At 46.5% G+C, this 21,744-nt stretch overlaps 1 protein-coding gene across 1 annotated transcript in view; it reads left to right on the top strand.

The window, feature by feature from the left end:
• LOC132248697 (inositol 1,4,5-triphosphate receptor associated 2-like) overlaps window positions 1-21,744 on the top strand; it is a 61,119-nt gene that overhangs the window by 23,463 nt on the left and 15,912 nt on the right. The window contains exon 10 of the mRNA XM_059722675.1: window positions 18,316-18,455. Coding sequence (XP_059578658.1) covers window positions 18,316-18,455 — 140 coding nt within the window. The remainder of the gene's footprint in view (window positions 1-18,315; window positions 18,456-21,744) is intronic.

The raw sequence follows: 21,744 nt of genomic DNA, 5'->3' as shown, positions 1-21,744 counted from the left end.
TCTTCCCCCTCCTCCCTCTCCCCCACTGGTGCAGGGCACGGAGGGGGACTCTGTTTGGTGCTGGGGGGGGGACTCTTTCCCGCTCCTCCTTCTCCCTCCCCACCCATGTGTAGTAGGGAAGGAGGCACTACAAGGCTGCTTGGCCTTAGAAGGGGACTCTTCCCCTTGCTTCTCCCCCACCACCAAGGGGTGGGGAGGGGGGCTCCATGTGATGCTGTCTGGTCCCAGATGGGGACTCTTCCCTATCCCCCCTGCAGGGTGACAAGGGGGACTGTGTTCCATACTGGGGAAGGTAATCTTCCCCCTCCTTTTCCTCCCCTGCTTCCACCCCCAAGGTGGGGCTCTCTGCAGGCTGCCTGGCCCCAGCCCCGGAGGGGGACATTTTCCCCCTTTGCAGGGTGGTGAGGGAGCTCTGTTCAGTGCTGGGAGGGGAAATCTTTCCCTTCCTCCATCCCCCACCCCCTGCTGCCACAGGGCAGGGAGGGGCAGCTCTTGCAGTGCTCCCTGGCCTGGCCCAGCCAGGGTGCAGGGAGTGGCTGTAACAGCTGGAACTGCTGGGGCTGGCCCCGGCCCCATGGCCCAGTTAGGCCTGGCCTTGCTCAGTCCTGGCTAAGGCTGCCGCTTGGTGGGGCCAGGCCAGGCCGGGCTGCGGGGGTGGGGCCACCCTTGGCTGGTGCAGCTCAGTGATAGGGAGGTGAGAGCAGCCAGACAGCTGCTTCCCCTGTCAGTGAGCACAACCTGGCATCCATGGCCAGCAGCTGGTTGGGCAGTGGCTTATCCAGGCCCGCTCAGAAGCACTGCAGACCCAGAGCCTGGCAGCCACCCACCACAAGGCTCGCTGAGGCCTCATGAGTACCCGCAGTGCCTCTGAACAGGCCTGGATAAGCTGTTGCCATCCAGCCACTGGCCGCGCACACTGGGCTGTGGTCACTGACAGGGGAAGCAGCTGCCCGGCTGTGCTTGCCGCCCCATCACTGAGCTGCACCCGCCAGGTACGGCCCCGCCCCTGCAGTCTGGCCCGCACCCAACCAAGTGGCTGCCTTAGCTGGGGCTGAGCAAGGCCAGGCTCTGCTGGGCTGCAGGACCAGGGTCACCTCTGGCAGCTGTGACTCCATTAAAGCCACTCCCTATGCCCCAGCTGGGCCAGGCCAGGAAGCACCACAAGAGCCTCCACTCCTGCCCCGTGGTGGAGGGGGGGTTGCAAAAGGAAGGGGAAGAATTTCTCCCCTGCAGCACTGAAGAAAGCCCCTGCTGCCCCACAGGGCAAAGTGTCCCCCTCCGGGGCCAGGGCTGGGGCTGGCCAGCCTGCACAGAGTCCCCCCCTCCCCACCCCTCAGTGGTGGGGGCAAGGGAGGAGGAGGGGGAAGAGTACCCTCCAGCATAGAACAGAGCCCCCCTCCCCACCCTACAGTAGGAGGAGGAGGAAAAGTCCCCATCTGGGGCTGAGCAGCATTGCATGGAGCCAGCACTGGGGTTGCTGGGGGGACCCCTCCCCCATCAGTGATTGGCCACTGGTGCCCCCCCCCCCCCCCCCGAGCTGGGAAGCACCAGTCACCCATGCCCAAATCAGTTAAGTGACTGACTTTTATTAGTACGTGTTTAGGATTGTGAATCCAAAAAGCTGACAAATCCGGTAGGGAAATACAAATCGCCCGAGTGAGGGACTGACATTAAAGGGATGGGGGTGAGGAGGTGAACACAACTAGGTTACAGAAAATACAATGTTAGCCAACTAAGCCCAGGGGAGGGAGGGGGTTCGCAATGCTGAGAGAGAAAGAAGATAGATGCACACAAACCTGTTACAGTGGTCTGCAATGGTGGAGCAAGTAGTTCAAAGAAACTGTCTCACTCCATATAGAGTCTCATCACAGGGGTCCTCTTCACGTGGAGCGGGGTCGTCCATTGCTGACAAATCCTCTTTAAGTGAAGTCCATCTGGTGCAGAGGGGGGTTCAGGCAGTCCCCTCTGGGTCCAGTACAGCAGCGGTTCATCTGGTGGGGTCGGAGTACTGGCGGTGTCCCGTGATGTGTTCCACATAGATGTCCCGGGACCAGCAGATGGTGTTGGACACCATGAGGCAGCACACCAGCTTGGTGTAGTGGCGGGAGACGCGGCAGGCACACAGGACGCTCTTGTTGCTGGGGTACCAGGCTCTGAGCATTCCCATGATGAGCGCATCAACCATCATGTTGTTGCCACAGCCCCTCAGGATGTCATTTGACCAGGTTTATCTCAAACCATTTTCAGCCATTTTCAAACTGGCTTATGTGCTCTGAATGTCTGTTCTATTACAGGCTTAAACCAGTTTCTGATCACTTAAACTGATTTATGTGTTATGTCTGTCCCTATCCTGTATGGTAGTAGGAGACTACTGATGGAATAAGCTCTAAATTTATGTGCTTAATAAACTTAGTCTCTAAAGCTGTACACTAAACCTCATGGATCTGGTGTGTAAGTAGTAATACATCTCTTTATCTCTGTATCTGATTCTGGATACTGAATCAGGAGAAATATTTTAGTTTAGAAAATTGTGCTTGTGTAATAATATAGTACATGGTATTCCTCTTTCTGTTTTATCATTGCTTTCTTTTGTTTAAAAATTTTAATTGGCACTTTTTAGGACTGTAGGGCTGTAGTGTACAGACAGATAGCCCAATTAATTCATTGGATTCTTCTGGTAGAACCCAGGCAGCAGTGGAAAATAACCACAGATGGAGTATAGCACACATGCTACTTGCATCTTGCACTCCGTCAACTGCTTGGATTTGTGTGCTATCTACAAAGGGGATATGTTTCATTGGTGAGATGGGATCAGACACAGAGCACCCCAGAGATACTGGGAATCCTCTGCCAAAACAATTCCCGTAGAGCAGTGGTTCTCAACCTTTTTGGACTTGAGGCACCCCTCCTTACCTTGTGAACTGAATGGCACCAATGGCACCAAATTTTTAAAAACTAACTTTATATATTACAGTGCATATCTCCTTGCAGAAGGGCTGGGGAGTGGGAGTGGGGAATCAACCAGGCAAGGACAAACCTGAGCTTGTGTTTATCTGCTTACCTCCTCTCATCTTGCGACATTCTTCAAGGGCTCTGATAGCACCCCAGGGTCCTATGGCATCCTGGCTGAAAACCACAGAGATTTGGCTGGAGTCAAGACCTGTCCTCCCTTGGGACGGGACCAATATGTCACTACTCTGTGACCTCTTCTTCTACTGGTGGTAGTGTCTTTCCTCATGCATCGAAATATGTTTATAAGTAAAAATGTATATTTATATCTACAAACATGGCCTGGGATGTAAAGTCAAGATATGTTCTTTCTGGCTTGCATATCCTCAACATCAATAAAGCTTCCGCAGCTGGAACTGGGTCAAAAATTCTGTTGATGATATAGGAGCCAGAAAAGAATCTCCCAGAGCTGAACTGCCTCTACAGGGATAAGCTGAATAAAAGCTTATTTTTCTTAGTCAAGTGACCTTGAATATACAGACTTCCTTTTTCTGTTTTGAATAAAATTGTGTCATATCACATACTTGCTTGATATGTGATTATAACTTCACTTTGTGCTAGATTCATAGATTTCATAGATGTTAGGGCTAGAAGGGACCTCGTGAGATCATAGAGTTCAGCCCCCTGCCCAAGGGCAGGAAGTCAGCTGGGGTGAGATGACCCAGCAAGGTAAGCATCCAGGTGTTTCTTGAATGTATCCAGAGTAGGTGCTTGCACTACTCCTGGGGGAGTCTACACTAGACTTTGGAGACTTGGAAAGTAAGTTTTTCCTAATGTCCAATCTAAAATGGTCATCCAGTAGTTTGTGACTGTTAGACCTTGCCTTCCCTTCTTTGTTTGATGGGGTGTTGGTTATAGCCTTGTTGGGCTGAGGACATAGGCAGACAAGGTTCTTTGGATAAATGTTGTATCTTTTATTAGACCAACTAAATAGTTGGAAAAAATGTTGTGTGCAAGTTTTTGGGCACAAACACACTTGTTCTGGCATTGGAGAGAGTCTGCTGGTGTTTTGTGTGCTCTCCTGGGTGGAATAGGGTCAATATGCAAAATGCAGGTCTGTGAAAATGCAAACACGTGGCGGTGAGGATCCAAGACAATGGGACACAATAAGTGAGAGACAGGTAGGTTGGGAGAGGAGGGAAGGGAATGTAGCTGGTAAAATGCAGACAGGTTACCTGGGGTTATCAGATGGCAGGCAGGTTATAATGTGCCATAAATCCAATGTCTATATTTAGTCCATGATTTTTTGTATCTGCACAACCCAGTGATTTTGGTGCCTCAGCATGATGGAATTTTCCCACCACATGAGAGCCTCTTGCACAGCAAAGGTTTTCTGTTGCAACAGAAAAACCCCGGTGCAAGAGAGTTCCCTCCATTCGAATGCAAATTTGTGTCCCGCTATTGGCCAGTTCTAAATTATTCCTACGTGGTGGCTAGTAATTGGCTTGCTAGCCGTTTAAATTTTCGTGCGACTTCCGCCCAAGTCGGAGAACTTTGAGCACGCTGCAGAGTGCTTCTAAAAGAGATCCAACTTGCGGCTGAGCTGATCAATAGACTGATCACCTATCGATTCTTCTCCCCGTCGCCGAGCGCAATCCCTGACGTACCCTTTCCCCGCCGGCTTGATTTGTGGACGGACGAGCTGGCCTGAGCCCTGCCAGCTTGAACAACTAACATAGTTGTTCAAACGACCGGACCGTCTGCGTTGCAGCTACAAGCGGCGTAAGTAAAGTTCTGCAACTATTAAGCTTTGTCCACCTCTCTATTCACCAGCCCGCCCAACAAACGAATAATTACTAAATCACCTCGAGTCGGCTCTGGCCATCCGAGACAGTATCCAGTAGATTAATGGAGTGAAGTTTGTAAACTCATCTATGAAAGGTGTTTTGTAAATTCCCTTCGAGGATTAGAACTGAGAAATTCAAGAGAGAGTAGTTGTCTTGTGAGAAGTATGTCTTTGATAGATTTTTGGTGTGCGTTCATTCTGGTATGCAGTTGTTTGGTTTCTCCTACATATTTTCTATCAGGACATTTAGTGCATTGGATGAGAAATTACATTTCTTTGTATGATGCCATATACGTCAATGGGGTACTGCACATGAAGAATGAACAAGACTGTCTTGGAATAAGCTTCAGCTTAATGTGAAACATACTGCCGAATCACACGTGAAATTATTTTTTTGCAGTTCTATGTACTATATTACTTTTCTTCCCATTTGATGTTTGGTCTTTTAAAGTGCTGGTCAAGTCCTATTCTGTTTTGCACACAGAATGTCTTGTTTTGATTAGTCTGCTTTCCATTAATTTTTAAATTTTATTAAAGTGCAGAGGCCCATGAGGAGAAAATGCAGCTATTTTTAAGGTGTTGTAAGTTTCAATTGCATGGGAATATTTTTCGGGGCATTATACAGGAAATAAAATCTTACAAGAATAGTATGTTTCAGGCCTTGATGGAATAATCTATGTAGCTCATCTAAAGTATCAGTTTTGAAAGCCAGTAAAATTTAACTTATTTGTGTGTGTTGTGGGGGAGGGTATTATTTCATTTTAGGTGGACACTGGATCAGATAATCAAAATATTTGACCTATTAGCCAAAACAAGGTGTATTTATCTTATTTGGAACAGCCAGGAGCAGGCCAAACTAGTTTGGTTCAGCTCTCATTAAATCAACCTTTTCTTCTCCAACAACAAGCACGAGATCCTCTAATCTGTACTTAATGGAGTTTTGCTTGAATAAGAGACTTTACAGGGATTAGGCTTTGACCTGGCAATGCAGTTGTGAAGCTTAATTTCATCATTCTAATATGATAAAAGCCTTAGTCTGTCTATCTGTAATGCTTTATTCACACTCTGATTGGTTGTCTCGGCCGCCAGTCAGAGTGCTGTACACAGACAGACACACAGCAGAGTGCTGCCATGACAGTGGGGACAGAGGGGCTGGAGTGGGGGGTGAGGCCGCAGCACTGGCCTCTCCTCCTTCCCCCCTCCCCCCCCAGGCTCTGCTCCTTGGAGGCAGACGGGGACAGCAGGGACAGGAGCACTGCTATGATGGAGGGGATGGAGCAGATGGTGAGGCCAGTGGTGCTGGCCTTGCCCCCACCCCCCAGCCCTGCTCCTTTCAGGTAAGGTGCAGGGTGCTGGCCTTGTCCCTCCAAACAGCGGAGTGCTGCCATGAGAGCGGGGACTGAAGGTCTGGAGCAGCGGGGCGAGGTCAGCACTGCCCTGGAGCCAGGGGCCGGGTGGTGTGTGTCCCCGCCCCCCCCCCCCTGAATAGCCAGCAGGGAGGGGGAGGCGGCAACAAAGAGGGGAGGGAGGGAGTGGAGCAGTAAGGGGAAGGGGGTTTACTCGTGGCAGTGTGTGGCCAGCCGGCCACTGCCGCATGCAATCTCCCTTCCCCTCAGTTCTGAAAGGCAGGTGAGGCACACAGTCCTAGACCTGAAACAACGGTGGGGAGGGCGGGGACGAGCCCGGGCCTGAATCAGCAGGCAGGGGATGGAGGGAGCAGACCCAGACCTGAGTGGTGGGGCGTAGAAGGTGTGGAAACCGGACCCCAACCCAGGGCAGCGGGGGAAGGGGCAACGCAGGCCTCTGACCTCCCCCTTCCCCCCGCCCCACCCCCATCACTCTTGACAGGCAATTTGCTACTATCATACTTTTCATGTAATCAGACTCTGACCCATAAAGAAAGTGTTATAACTATCACAGGTTCAAAAAAGGAGCTCCACAGTGCAAAGAAGGTAGCTTTTTATTTGCGCACAGATGGGCAAATAAAACAATTACAGATCACAGGACAAATCACATTTTGTAGAGATAGTTTATAGTAGCATGGAAGTCCTCCTTTTAGTTGCACAGTGGGCTAAATCTTACCCCCTTCCTCCTGGGGAAGCTGGGCAAAGGTATGGTTACAGCTACAGTTCTGTACAAGCAAGAAGATGGTAAGTCTGGCTCGTGAAATGCAGAGCTTAGTTCTCTGAAAGCTCCCTATTTGTTCTTGCACAGCAGGATTTAAGGGTGGCTTAAAGAAGAAGCAGAGTGAGTAACTTTGGGGCTGTGCAGAGTACTATGCATCAGCCCCTGACCTCTCTCTGCCTCTGTAAAGTAAGAGTATCTAAGCACTAGCAGTTACTATAAGGTCAGAGCTAGTGATTGTGTATTGTGGTCTGAGTTGGAGGATCTTTCCTTCCCTATCCTCACAAAGGTTTCTTTGTTGGTACAATTGGATAGATATACCAAACCAGGCAATAATGTCACTCCTGCCTATAAGAGGAAAGACCTGGTTTCTGGATTTCTTTCTTTTTCTTAATATTAAGCATGTGGCATTAAACCTGCAAGTTTCTTGTATGAGAGTTGTGATGGTCATGGTGTTTTAACTGTTTCCTTTAAGAAAAAGTAGGACTGTGAGAGCACATGTTGTGATATCTGCTGGGAGAGCAATGCAGCAGTGCACAGGCAATCTAGGAACTTTTTTGGAAAGTATTGGGGACAACTTCCTGGTGCAAGTGCTGGATTAGCCAATTAGGGGCCATGCTTTTCTTGACCTGCTGCTCACAAACAGGGAAAAATTGGTGGGGAATGTAGTAATGGATGGCAACTTGGATGGCATTGACCACAAAATGATTGAGTTCAGGTTCCTGAGGAAAGGATGGAAGGATAGAAGCAGAGTATGGACCCTGGACTTCAGAAAAGCAGACTCTGACTCATTCAGGGAATTCCTGGGCAGGATATCCTGGGAGGCCAGTCAGAAGGGGCCAAGAGTCCAGGAGAGTTGGCTGTACTTTTAAATAGCCCTTACTGAGGGTGCAGGAACAAACCCATTCTGAGGTGCAGGAAGACTAGCGTGCATGGCAGAAAACCAGCTTGGCTTAGCAGAGAACTCTTCAGTAAGCTAATACACAAAAAAGAAGCCTACAAGAAGTGGAAACTTGGACAAACTACTAGGAAGAAGTATAAGAGTATTGCTCAGGCAAGTACAGATGAAATCGGAAAGGCTAAAGCACAATTAGAGTTGCAGCTGGCAAAGGATGTGAAGGGTAACAAGAAGGCTTTCTACCACAATGTTAGGAACAAGAGAAGGATCAGGGGAAGAGTGGGTCTTTTACTAAATGGGGGAGGCAACCTAGTAACAGAAGATGCAGAAAACTGGGAAGTGCTCAATGCCTTTTTTTGCCCCAGTCTTCACAGGCAAGGTCAGCTCCCTGATTACTGCACCAGGCAGCACCGTTTGGGGAGGAGGCGAGCTTCCCTCAGTGCTGAAAAAACAGGTTAGGGACTACTTAGAAAAGCTGGACGTATACAAGTCCATGGGGCCAGGTGTGATGCACCAAAGGGTGCTGAGGGAGCCGACCGATGTGATTGCAGAGTTGCTGGCCATCATCTCTGAAAACTCATGGCGATTAGGAAAGATTGCACACAATTGGGAAAAGGAAAATATGGTGCCCATCTTTAAGAAGGAGGATCCAGGGTACTGCAGGGTCAGCCTCGCCTCAGTCCTTGGAAAAATCATGGAGCAAGTCTTCAAGGAATCCATTTCTAAGCACTTGGAGGAGAAGTGATTTAAGAACAGTCCTCCTGGATTCACCAGGAGCAAGCCATCCATGCCTGACCAAATTGATTGCCTTCTATGATAAAATGACTGGCTCTGAGGACATGGGAAGTCCAATGGATGTGAGATACCTTGACTTCAGGATGGCTTTTGATATGGTCTCCTACAACATTCTCACAAGCAACCTAAGGAAGTACAGGTTGGATGAATGGACTGTAAGGTGGATAGAAAACTGGCTAGATCATTGGGCTCAGAGGGTAGTAGTCAATGGCTCAATTGTCTAGTTGGCAGACTGTATCAAGTGGAGTGCTTCCGGGGCCAGTATGTTCAATATCTTCATCAGTGACCTGGAAGGTAGGATAGAGTGCAGCCTCAGCAAGTTTGAAGATGACACCAAGCTGGGGAAAATAGTAGATATGTTGGAGGCTACAGCTAAGATTCAGAGTGACTTTGACAAATTGAAGGATTGAACCAAAAGAAATTTCATGAGGTTCAATAAGGACAAGTGAAAAGTCTTGCACTTACATTGGAACAATCCCATACACTGGTACAGGCTGAGGACCTACTGGCTAAGCAGTAGTTCTGCAGAAAAGGACCTGGGGGCACAATGCACAGTAAACTGGATATGAGCCAACAGTATGCCGTTGTTGCCAAGAATGCTGATGGCATACTGGGCTGCATTAGTAGGAGCGTTGCTAGCAGATTGTGGGAAATGATTCTTCCCCTCTATTCAGCACTGGTGAGGCCACATCTGGAGTACTGTGTCCAGTTTTGGGACCCCCACTATAGAAAGGATGTGGACAAGTTGGAGAGAGTACAGTGGAGAGCAAGGAAAATACTTAGGGGACTGAGGCACAGACTTCTGAGGAGAGGCTTAGGGAACGGAGCTTATTTAGTCTGCAGAAGAGAAGACTGAGATGGGATTTAATAGCAGCCTTCAACTACTTGAAGGGGGGTTCCAAAGAGGATGAAGCTAGACGGTTCTAAGTGGTGGCAGATGACAGAACAAGGGAACAATGATCTTAAGCTGCAGCAAGGGAAGTTTAGGTTAAATATTAGGAAAAGCTTTCTCACTAGGAGGGTAGTAAAACACTGGAACGGTCTACACAGAGAGGTGTGGATTTTTCATTGTTGGAGGTTTTTAAGATCAAGCTAGACAAAGCCTTGCCTGGGATGATCTAGTTGGGGATCATTCTGCTTTGAGCAATAGGATGGACTAAATGGGACATCCTGAGGTCCCTTGCAACCTTAATTTTCTATGATTCTATGACTCATAGGCATTTATACACATACATTTTCATGCTTAGATGCACTGGAGATCCGGCGCATTGAAACAGACTCAATTAATTGAGTCCGCTGCACACACGAGCTGACATGCACTGCATTGCATAACATGTAGTTGTATAAGCAGCAAAATACACGTTAGCATGCAGAAAATGGTGATGGTGCACTTTTGAACTAAAGCACCTTCAACATGTTTTAGTTCAAAAGCACACCACTGCCATTTTCTCAGCACTGCTGTGCATTTCGCCGCTTATACAACTGTATGCGCTGCAGTACTGAGTGCTTTTAAAAGCACCCGGTGCTGCAGCACAAACATATGTAAACATGCCCCATGTTGCTTATTTAATACTGATATGGGCCATTTAGGCACAGCCTGATTTTTGGAGTTGGAGTAAATCTTATGTACTTACCCTAGAAGAACTGTGCTCATAGACGCATCCTTTCAGGGGAAGCTGTCTGTTCTTCCATATGCACTAAGCCTGTTCTGAGGACTGGTATTGAGGGGTTCTATACTCCTTGAGTGGCATCTCTCAGCAGAGGTACACAGAAGGACAGCAGTCCCTGTTTTCCCCAGTAAACAGAGTTTGCATTGTGAAAGACAGTTGGGTATGGGAGATGCATGGAAGAGTTTCCCTGTGTGCTCTTAACTCACGCTGACAAAAGGACACAGTTGTCAGCATAGACACAAATGGGTCCTCCGTTTGAAAGCAACAATAAAAGGACAGAGTAACAATTTTAAAAAGTAACCTTCTGGTCAATAATATATAAAACTGCATGCCTGTAAAGCATGTAGTTTCATTATTGGCAATAATATACATCTTATATTAGATAATGAATACTTGGTTTTGTTTAAACAAAATTTAAAAAATCAAGGAGAAGGAAAGGAAAAATCTTGTTAACGGAGACTGAAAAAGCAGGGGAAGACATTATTTTCCTTTTAAAACTCAGTAGTTGCAATAGACCTTAATTCTTTTCTGTTAAAAATAGCTTGGGCCAGTCATGCTGACAGGTGCAGAACAAGCTTCTCCAAACATTTCTTCTAACACTTCTTGAGCTCAACTTGCAAGAACCTAAGCTGTTCCCTTGCCAAGCAGAATCTGTCAAAAGTTATGACAAATCACATGTAGTCTGATGTGACAAATATCTGATGACGGCAAATATCTAGTACAGACCACAATAAGTTTACTGTGTCTATGACTTATATAAAACTGGAATCCAAATACTGAGATATGGAAGGCTGCTGAATTCCTTTGCTGCCTAGTAGTGCTCTCTGGTTTTTAATCATGGAGGAAGCCCACTTTTCATTTTAATATTCTCCTTTTAAATAACAGGTAGTGTGGTGAGTTCATTTTGGAAGGAAAGGTGAATTTAACTCTTTGAATCTTTTAGACTATTTGTAAGGAGTTGTTTTTTAAGGTGACTGGGACTGAGAGCAGTTCTCCTGCAGACCTTTTCAACCCCTGCCAGCCAAGGCAGTAGAGACCAAATTTGGTTTTGCAGTCAGAACTGATAAAGGTTACACAAACCCTGCTCATTTTAATAAACTCTGCTTTAAGTAGGTAAATATGCAATACATAACCAAAGGTTCAGTATAATACACTTAGATAAACGTATCACAAAATATTCTGCATTGTAATATTATTATTTTTGTAATCTCTGTGTGTGTGTGTGTGTGTGTGTGTGTGTGTGTGTGTGTGTGTGTATAGATAGGCATATATATAAAGACATACATGCACACACACACAGAACACAAAACTAATAATGTACAATATTATTAGCAAAAATCTTAATAATAGTGTCTCTGTGTATGTGTAAATGTATACATACATATTAAGATTTTTGCTTAATATACAGGAAGATATCAAATAAATTACTAGTAAGATTGAAATATTACTATAGCTATGATGGTCCAGGAAATACAAACGGGGTGGGGGGGGAGGGTTTTGTGAGGAGGGCTTGTGATATCCTTTACTAACTGGATACTTGGGAGTGATGTCTCTTCAGTTATTTTTTGTAAAACTATGAAGTAGAGCAGGCCTGCCAGCAGAGGGCAGTATTAAGTTATAAATGCAGACAGTTAAACAGTTTCAAAAGAAAACCTGGCATATGTTTTCAGTTTTCCCATATGAACACACAATCTCTCTAGGGTTTATCATATTATATAACAGCGCTTGGGATTTGTAATTCTGCTATACTTGGTGCTGGGTATGTTTCTTCTATAAACCCCAATTATATCAGGATTAACAGCTGGAAAGCCAGTGTGGCCTCTACTGACTTTCAATTTCAGGAACATTTTGAATACATTTAAAAACCTGTTTTGCCATTTCTGTTTATATGAGCAGAAAATAGAGGAATAAATATTTTTTCAAGGCACTGTCTTGTATTCTCCTAACTTATTAAACCACCTTTTTCAGACCTTAGCCTATAGATTCTTTCCTTTTTTTCTTTGAGAAAAAATATTAGGGTCATAGAAGTTATAGGTTGTTTTTCATATTCTAAGATACAAAGCTCTTAATTTCAGTCAGGCTCTTCTTACATCTGTCTAAATGGCCCGCTTCTCTGAGGCCAGCTCTATTGAAGTCAGTGGGATAAGGGGGTAATGACTGAACAGAGTTTGGAGATGGTGGGTAGATTCCATGCCAGTCTAATGACTTTTAAACTAAGCAATTTTTTTTTTTTTAAATACTGGATTGTATTTCCCTTCTATTTCTAGAACATTTAAGCACCATGTCTTCAAGCTTATCTTTGCAATGATAAAGGTTAGAACATTTTATTATTTTCAGGTGTCATTCCAGCAGTTGGAGCTTTACAGAAAACAGCAAATATTGTATCAGCTGGGGTCAGTGATAGTAGGGGTCCGATTTCCCCTTCTTGCATCCAGAGGCAACCCCTCCTTGGGAGGGGAGGTGCCTGAACTGGAAGAGAGGGGTCAGGGGCAGATCCAGGATTTGGCAAAGGGCATGTGGAAGCAGCTACCTGCACTGCATGAGTGGCTGCACCCCCACTCCCAGGCTCCTCCACCTCAACACACTGGTGCTGGTAAATTGTGCTGCGGGAGAGGTAAGTATCCCTGCCTTCCTCTCTGTGCTCAGAAGCACAGTCCATCTCTTTCCCTTTCATCCCCTCTTCATCCAGTTGCTGCTGCTTTCTCTGCTGCCCTGGGTGCAGGGGATGTTTCAGAGCTGCTCCTGCCCCCTGTAGCTGGACTGCCAAGGGGCTGGGTTTAACTGGGAGAGTGACAGCAGCAATGGGGAGGCTGGTGGGTTCCCACAGAAGCAGGCACGGGAAGGCGCTGCCATTGTCTCTGTCCTAGGTGAGCCCAGCCCAGTTCTTGGTGAACACAGTGCAACTGGAGTGGACCGAAGCAGAAGTGAAGATTCCCCTGCTCCTAGGACAGTGGGGAAAGCAGCCAGGGCAGGTGGAGGATGGTGGGAGGGAAGGGGGAAGAAGGGGAGGGAATGGGATTTGACATGCTTTGAGCATGAAGGGGGAGGGGAGATTCCCTTCCTCGTGGAGGACTTCTTTTAAAGTCCCCAGAGGCTCCAGCAGTGTGATCCAGTCCAAAAGTGGGGTGCAGCCATGCTACTGCACTACTTCTGGGTCTGCCCTTGGAGGGGTGCCAAAAGCAGTGGAGAGAAGTCTTACCTGCTTCCCCTGGCAGCTGCTGCCACAGTGTGGTCTGCTCACAGGGTGAGGGTGGAGCTGTGATCTCCCCTACAGCACAAGTGGCATCTCCCACACCCTGCTTTTTCAAATTCTTCGATCTGCCCATGTTCCTACCCAATATGGTTATTCCAACAAAAGCCCTAATTCAGGTACTTTGTATAGGCACCTGACATGGTTACTGTGGAGAAAATTGACCTTACTCCGTAGTAAAAGTGGAATACATGCATACCAATGCAAGTCACTCCACTCTTGAGTAAAGTCACCCCTTGAAGTGAGGAGTAACTATAGTGAGTTAATCTGTGTGCCTGCCTTTTTCCAGCTACGGGATGGAATGATACACCCTGGGTTAAAGGAGTGTGGGCACTAGAGCCTGGCCATCACCACTGCTTGTCTCTGGGGAGAGTGTCAAAGCCCCCTGCTGCCAAATGCCACCAAACCCTACTTCTGCTGGATCCAGTGGTTCCACAGGCTAGATCTGGCCCATGGGCTGTAGGTTGCCAACCCCTGCCTTAGTCAGCTTAATCCCAGGGTTGCCTTTTGCTCTGTAAACAGGGGTGGGCAAAATATGGCCTGCAGGCTGGATCCGGCCTGCCAGGCAATTCCTTCTGGCCCACAGGGTCCCTCCATAAGCTGTCTGGAAGCCTTGGCCTTCACTGCCCCTCTGCAAGCCGGCCCTTCCATGTAGGAGGTGCAGCTCTGGTTCCTAAGCAACCACCCCCCACCCCAACCTGGCCTTACCCACCCCAGCCCCGAGCCAGAAGGCACTGGGGACAAACCTCTGTCTGCCAGAGCTTGTGCCGGGTCACCCCAAGACTGTTTCCAGCCTGCAAGCCTAGGAATGCAAGTAAAGGCCCCACCAGGCTGGGGCTAGGGACTCCCACTGCGGGAAAGGGGTAGAAGTGCAAGGAGCCATGCACTATGGGGCTGGGCTGGCCCCGCACCCTGCCAGAGTACAGGAGTGCTATGGGGCTGGATCAGGCTGGGCCCACACACATGCGCAGCTAGGGACTTGGGTGCAAGTGTGGGGAGTTGCATGTTATGGGGCCATATTGGGGTGGCCCCACATGCTACTGCCACCTGTAGCTGGGGATTGGGGTGGGAGTATGGGAGCTGCACACTGTGGGGCTGGGTAGGGCTAGCCCCACACCCTGCCACCGTATATGGCCAGGGACCTGGACAGGAGTGCTGTTCAGCCAGATGGGGCTGGACTCGCTCACCGCCACCACATCCAGCTCCGGGGACTTGCACGTTCCAGGAACTCTGAGGACTGCCCCCCACCACACATACCCACACCCTCCCGCAGACATTCCCACACCCCTCCACCCTTACTATACCTATATGCACCCATACTCTCCCACACCTCCCCCACCCCAACAACATACCCCACATCCACCCTCCTCCATACACCCCACCCACTATACTCACACCCTCCCCACACATGCACCCACTTTCCAACCACACACCTCCTACATACACCCCTTATCCCCCCACATACAATATACAAAAGTAAGCCTGTATTTTGAGGTATTATGCAATTGCCTCTAGATATACTACAAACATACATAAGTTAGGACAAAATTATTTTTTTAACAAAATTAAGTTATTGTAGATGTTTGACTCTTAGTTTATGATTTGGGGTTTTTTTTCCAGTTTCAAAATGGCAACCTCCCCTCCCAAAAGGAGTACTTTGCAGGCAAGGGGAGGGACTTACGGTGGCAAAGGTCAGGGGGTAAGGGTGGGACTTCAGGTCTCAAGATGGCAGCCAGGGGGCTGGGTATTTGTCAAGGGTTGGGGCTGGTAGCCCTTGACAGCTCACCAAAACTTGTTAAGTGGCCCTCCAGCCAAAATAATATCCCACCACTTGTGTAAACAAACTCCCTGCCACCTTTTAGCCAGGTGCTGTGAGCAACCAGCTTGGGAGTACTCCTAATGACAGAGGAAAACCCAGAGTAAATGACTTTTCAGTAATCATGTTGTGTTTCCATATCCTCAGTTATACTGGAAAAAAATCTCTTACCAGTACAGACTACTCTATATAGGGAACAGGTTTAAGCTATACTGGTCAAAGAATTCTGCCAGTTTAGCTATGCTGATAAATGTTTTTAAGTATAGACAAGTCTCTAGAATGCCTATGTTATCTCAGGACACTGACAGCACTGCAAGTCACAGAAATTAGAGGTCTCTTGCTGTCAGTCTGACCCATCATCCTCATGCCTATTTAAGTTCTAGAGCTATACCAAAGAGTTCTGCATATAAGTGCATGTGTGCATACCCAGTCAACCAATTCTATTCTGTATAATTAAAATGTACTTATAAAAAACAGTTACTAAAAATATATGGCTCTACTAAGTCTTTTCTCACTTAGTGCTTGTCTAGTAGGGCTGTGTGAAGCTTTACCAGCTGTTTCGTTTCGACACGGTTTTGACTCGTTTTGAGCTCGAAACAGTGAAATCAAAATGAAGGGCTTTGAAACAGCATTGAAATGAAACAAGGGCGGTCAAAACATTTCAAATTTTGAAGCAGCTAGGTGGTGGGAAGCGGAGGAGAGCCAGGGCTGTGCTCCAACTGGCTCCACAGCCCCACATGGCTCAGCGTGGCAGGGAGCGTGCCCCTGGCTCTCCCCGCCTCCTGCCATTGGAAGCTGAGTCCAGCGGAGGCTGGCAGAGCCGATCAGAGCACAGCTCCGGCTCTGCCTGCATCCTGCTGCCAGGCTGCACTCCAGTCAACTTCACCAGCCCCATGGAGCTCAGCTTGGTGGCAGGAGGTGGGCAGAGCCGGCACTGCGTGCTGCCTCCTACCACCAGGCTGAGTTTCATGGGGCTGCAAGCCACTGGCAGCTGAGCTCAGTGAAGGGAGGCAGAGTGTAGCCCCGGCACTGCACTCTGATTCCCCCCACCGAGCTCAGTTCTACGAGGCTGCAAGCAGCTGGGAGCTGAACCCAGTGGAGGGAGGCTGTGCTCTGCTTCCCCCCCACTGGGCTCAGTTCAATGGGGCTGTGAGCCACTGGGAGCTGAGCCCGCTGGAGGGAGGCAGAACCAATCAGAATGTGGCTCCAGCTCTGCCCACCTCCTGCTGCTGGGCTGCGCTTCACTCAGCTCTGCCAGCCCCATGGAGCTCAGCCCAGTGGCAGGAGGCAGGCAGAGTTGGCACTGCGCTTTACTTCCCTCCACCAGGCTCAGCTCCCAGTGGCTCACAGCCCTGTAGAACTGAGCCCGGTGTGGGGAATCAGAGTGCAATGCTGGAGCTGTGCCCCACCTCCCTCTACTGGGTTTAGCTCCCATGCCCTGCCACCCTCCACCGGGCTCAGCTCCCAGCAGCTCCAGCCCTGTAGAACTGAGCCCAGTGGGGAGAATCAGAGCGCAGCACCGGGGCTGCGCTCCTCCCTCAACCAGGCTCAGCTCCATGGAGCCACACTGGGTGTGAGCTGCACCCAGTGTGGGTCCCAGGTGGCAGTGGCAGCCTCCCACCCACACCCCCAGGAGGGCTGCAGAGCTCTGCCAGACTCTTCCTGGGGGTGCGGGCCCTTGATCTGCTTGCTGGATCACAGGACACTGCTCCTGCTGCCTGGGGTTGGCACTGGGTGCGCTGCTGGTCCTGGGCGGCAGAAGCAGCCTTCTGTCATCTGGCAAGCAGATCAGGGGCCCGTCTGCACATCCAGGAGGAGTCTGGCAGAGCCCCCGCAGCCCTCCAGGCCCCTCATCTGCCTGCTGGATCATGAGAGGTTGCTCCTGGTCCCTGGCTCCTAGTTGTCTACAACTTGAGTTACAGTTTCCCAGAAACCTCTGCACCGATCTCTTTGAAACTTGGCAGGCTTCATGTCCTCAGAAGGGCCCTACCATCCCTGCAAGTTTAATCCAAATCAGGTAAGAAATGTCAAAGTTTTATAGGCAGTTTCGTGCTTCCCCGTTATAGCCTATGGGCAAAATGTCAAAACAGCAAAACAGTTTTGACAAAACGAAATGGAACAGTGCTTTTGAAATGAAACGCTGTTCTGTCAAAATGGAAGTTGAAGCAGAATGGTGCTGTTTCACAGAGCCCTATTTTCTATACAGGGATATCTGCCAGCGAAATTATAAAACTATGGCTATAACAGTATAACTTCTCATGTAAATAAATGTTACTTTTTCCAATTAGCTTATTGTATTCCTATTCATTATTCATAGTGTTCTATTTCTGTTTCCATATACAAGTGACAGTTGCACCCCCATTACAAATTTTCAAATGTATAATTATTTTTGTAAGCATGTGTCCTACTCAGGAGCAATCGGGAAAATGACCTTCATGTATAACAGTGATCAAAACTTGCCACTTCTATTTGCATTCATTTATTTAGGTTTTTTTCTTTCTTATTTAGTCTAGTCTTAGGTTAACCCATTTACTAGGTTTAGTGGGACACAGCATATTCCTTGAATTTGTCATGTGGATCTGCTACATTTTTTCAAGAGATGATATTTGATGTGAAGTAACAAATTCCAAGGTAGGAAGTAATTGCCTATTATAATACTGAGCACAATGTTATGCTAAGGAGTCTGCTGACACTTGTGTCACACTAAAACACTTTTGACATTTCATTAAACAATTTACATGAGCTGATAATTTATATCATTATCTTTAATAAGACTACTTTGCTAATGTCTTCAATGCAAGTAGCAGTTTTGTTACATTGTACTTCATATGAGTGTTTAGTATACAAAATAAATAATTTATAATGCTTGTTTGAATTAAATATTTACAATTTTATATCTCTTTTTCTAGAATTTCTAACAAACAGTTGCTTTCTGTTTTAAAAATCTTTATTTTTTTCCTGTTTTAGGAGCTGAAAGAGAAGTTGGACCAATCTCTGTTAAGCATGTTTGTTTGCTTACACCCATTCATGGAAAGCTGGAATAAAGTCATAAAGACATTGGAAGCAATCTTTCCGAAAAGGGCAGAACTTTCAGCAAAATCAACCAGGTTTGTAAGTTGTTTAGATTAAGAGTTCCAGGGGAAAAAGTGTGTTTCAAACAGTCTAGAACATTAGATGACCGCTCCGAGGATTGTTGCCATTGATGGAGTCATTTCTGTAGATTTTCCAGAATTGGGAAGAAAACTTTTAATTCCCTGCTAGTGTCTCTGCTTCTGTCAATAGACTTTCCAGTATGTACATAGCTGTGTGCAGTCTGCAGTTAAACTGTGACCTATAAAAAATGATATATTAGCAACTGTGTTAAGGATAAGTTCAGTTTACCTCAAGAGTGCCCAGGTTTTTTAAACACTTTATTTTTAACTTTTTTTTTTTTTTTTTTTTTTACACACTACTCCTATCTCTGTCTATTTTAAAATATGATTTATAGCAGGTGGGTATCATCATACTTTTTGATGGAATGCTAGAATTTAGGGTCCATAAAGTGGGTGAGGAGAAAGCACTAGCACCCAGTCCCTTCTCTGTTAACTTCAAGTGTTGTATTATGAAATTCTCAAGAAACAATGTCATTAGCCACTCTGTTAGTGTAGCTGCCATGACTGTATTTTCCAATCCATGTTAGGGGGCAAGCATAAAGTTGTAAACCTCCCAACCTGTAGGCATTGCTTGTAACACAACTAGCACAGGTTTGTGCATGGACTCAGAGGACCTTGTTCTCTTGTTTATCTACTGCAATACTATTTATTTCACTTGAGTTACTTTTATTTGTACTATTTGAAAGTATAAAAAAATTAGACCAGATGTGCTACAGCTGTGAGTTTCAAAGTCCACTGAGCAGCATTTGTTTGCCATACATACGAATATAGGCAAAGTTACAAAGAAGGAGCATCATTTAAATGTAATATTTTATCCTTAGAAAAAAGAGTGAACAAAAGCAACATTGTGAATATTAGTAGCTCATGCATACAAATAATTCATATGGTGTCAGTTTAAATGAAGAAATATTTCAGAAATTTTCATTAGTACAAGTAAAATCTTCCAGTAATTTCCACTAAAATTTGAGCAAAATACCCTGGATTTTTAAATCTCTGTGAGCAAATTACGTATATCTTATTCCTTGAACTTAAGTTTTACAGCAAGGGTTCTCAAACCGTGGGTCGCGATCCTGCCTCCCCCCACCCCGCCGGAGGTTGCAAGCAACTTAAAACGGGGTTGCAAACCTGCGCACCACTGGTGTTTCCGCTTTCATCATCATGTGGGCACATGGGGGACACCCCCTCTCGTTGATTGGCTGCTGGGGGGTCACAGTATCGCAAAGTTTGAGAACCACTCAAATTATGATAATTAAAAATACCAATTATGATATTTAAAAATATATAATCTAATTTAATATCTTTTTCTTACAAAATGCCAGAGTCCATATTTGGATTTTGTTTTTGAATGCGGTAGGTTAAATTAGAACAATCATTGAGACCAGCATCCATTTGTAAAGTTGCTCTTAAATACACATCTGGCTCATATTATAGATGTTACCATTTTGAACAATGTAACCTCTGTAGAAACAATGGAAAAGAAACCTCTTCACGTTTGAAAAAAGTGGTTTGCTAACTACTCTTTAATACCTATATAAAACCTTTTTCAGACTCAAGTTACTCCTCCATATCTTTCCTGAATCTGGCACCCAGTTGGGAATCAATGTTCCACTGGCATAACTAGTTATTTCTGTGACCTAGGCACAGCAGCAGTGGGGAGGAGGTTGTGCTGACAGCAGAGTGGAGTGAGGGGGGTCTGGTAGAATTTTATAGCCACAGCCTGTGAGCCTGTAGTCCTTGGGGAAGCCTAGTGGAGAGCCAGGGTGGTGTCCTCTTATTGGCCTCATTTGCCCCCCTTTCCATTAACCCTTTCACAGGTACTGGGATCTACATGTAGATCCTGGTTGTAAAAGCCTCAATTTGACCATGGTTGCAAAAGGGTAAATAAAGCAGCTGTTGCTGCACAGCCCTTGCCAGGTTGCAAGGGGATTTCTGACCTGTAAGACTTAGCCTATCTGCTTGGCCACAGCAAACAACTTCTGAGTGAGACTGTCCTGAGCAGAGACTCCTGCTGTCACTCTACTCTCTTCCCAACAAGAGGTGTACCAAGTTTTGTCAACACTAAGAGGCCAGGAATGATGCTGACAACTGGGGGGGCGTGGCGAGGGAGAGGAGTCTTACCTGCCCTGGGTCTTTTCACTTGAGTGGCAGCAGCTGAGTGCTGCTGCTGAGGAACAGGCAGTAATGTGTGCTCCCCAGGGGTTGCGCCTGCTGCCCTGCTCCCCACCTATAGTTAAGGTTGCCTAACAGTTTCCATTGGGGCAATGTTTTCACTACACTTCCTAGGTATGATTACAGTTTGTATGCACATGAACTAAATGTAAATAGTTTTGGTACCAGGAATAGTGGGCTGCAGCAATACAAGGTTCAATGTGGGCTGCGATTCAAGCTGGGATACTGGATAAACAGCTAACTTATCCTGAGCTCTGTGCTACTATGGCTACACTGTTGTTGGTACCAAGTATGTCTATATGGATTGCTGCAGAAAGAGTATTTTAGATTGTGTTTTCACTAGTTTATAATTTTGTACGCCGTTTGAGCTAATTTTTTCCATATCAGGTTTCTTCTCATTTTAAAAGTCAAAACAAAATGGTTCAGCATTTCTTGGAACAAAGTTTGGAAAAATTGCATTGTTTTGCCTCCACTTTAAAGAAAAAAATGATGACCATATAGTTGAAAAGTTCTTGGGCCTTGAAGATTTGTAGCAGAAGGGGCATTTTGCCATCTTTGTGAAAGTTCATACCAATTTGAGTAGTTCCGTACTTCTGAAAATCTCAGTTCATATATGTTCAATTGAGTCTTGTTAGAGTTTGGCAGGTCAATTATTTAATACTTCTGTTTGAGTCAGACTACAGTCCATCATCTCATAACTCTTGTGTTTGCCAGCCTGCATATGTACTGCTTCAGCTGGGGGCATAGCAGAAGAGTTAGAGCTTCCCCTATGATTGCTTCTCATGGCTAGTGGGGATCACTATTGAGCCAAACATTGGAACTCAGACCTGAATCAAAGCAAACAAAAACCCTTTGAAAAATTCCTGTGAAGTATACATTTCATGGTTCAGCTAGCCCTGATAACAAATTATCTCCTTTGTATTTCAGTGAAAAAGTGTAGGTGAGACTCACAAAAACAGCTTAGGCACCTAAAATGGGATTCAGGCAACATTTTAGACCCATAAGTCCTAGACAGCAGGTGCTGAGATTCTCTAGGCCTCTAGAACCCTCCAAAAAACCTTATTTAAGTATCTCC

Source organism: Alligator mississippiensis, chromosome 2 (genome assembly GCF_030867095.1).
Source record: "Alligator mississippiensis isolate rAllMis1 chromosome 2, rAllMis1, whole genome shotgun sequence".
Classification (NCBI taxonomy): Eukaryota; Metazoa; Chordata; order Crocodylia; family Alligatoridae; genus Alligator; species Alligator mississippiensis.
This window is presented reverse-complemented; position numbering and strand designations above follow the sequence as displayed.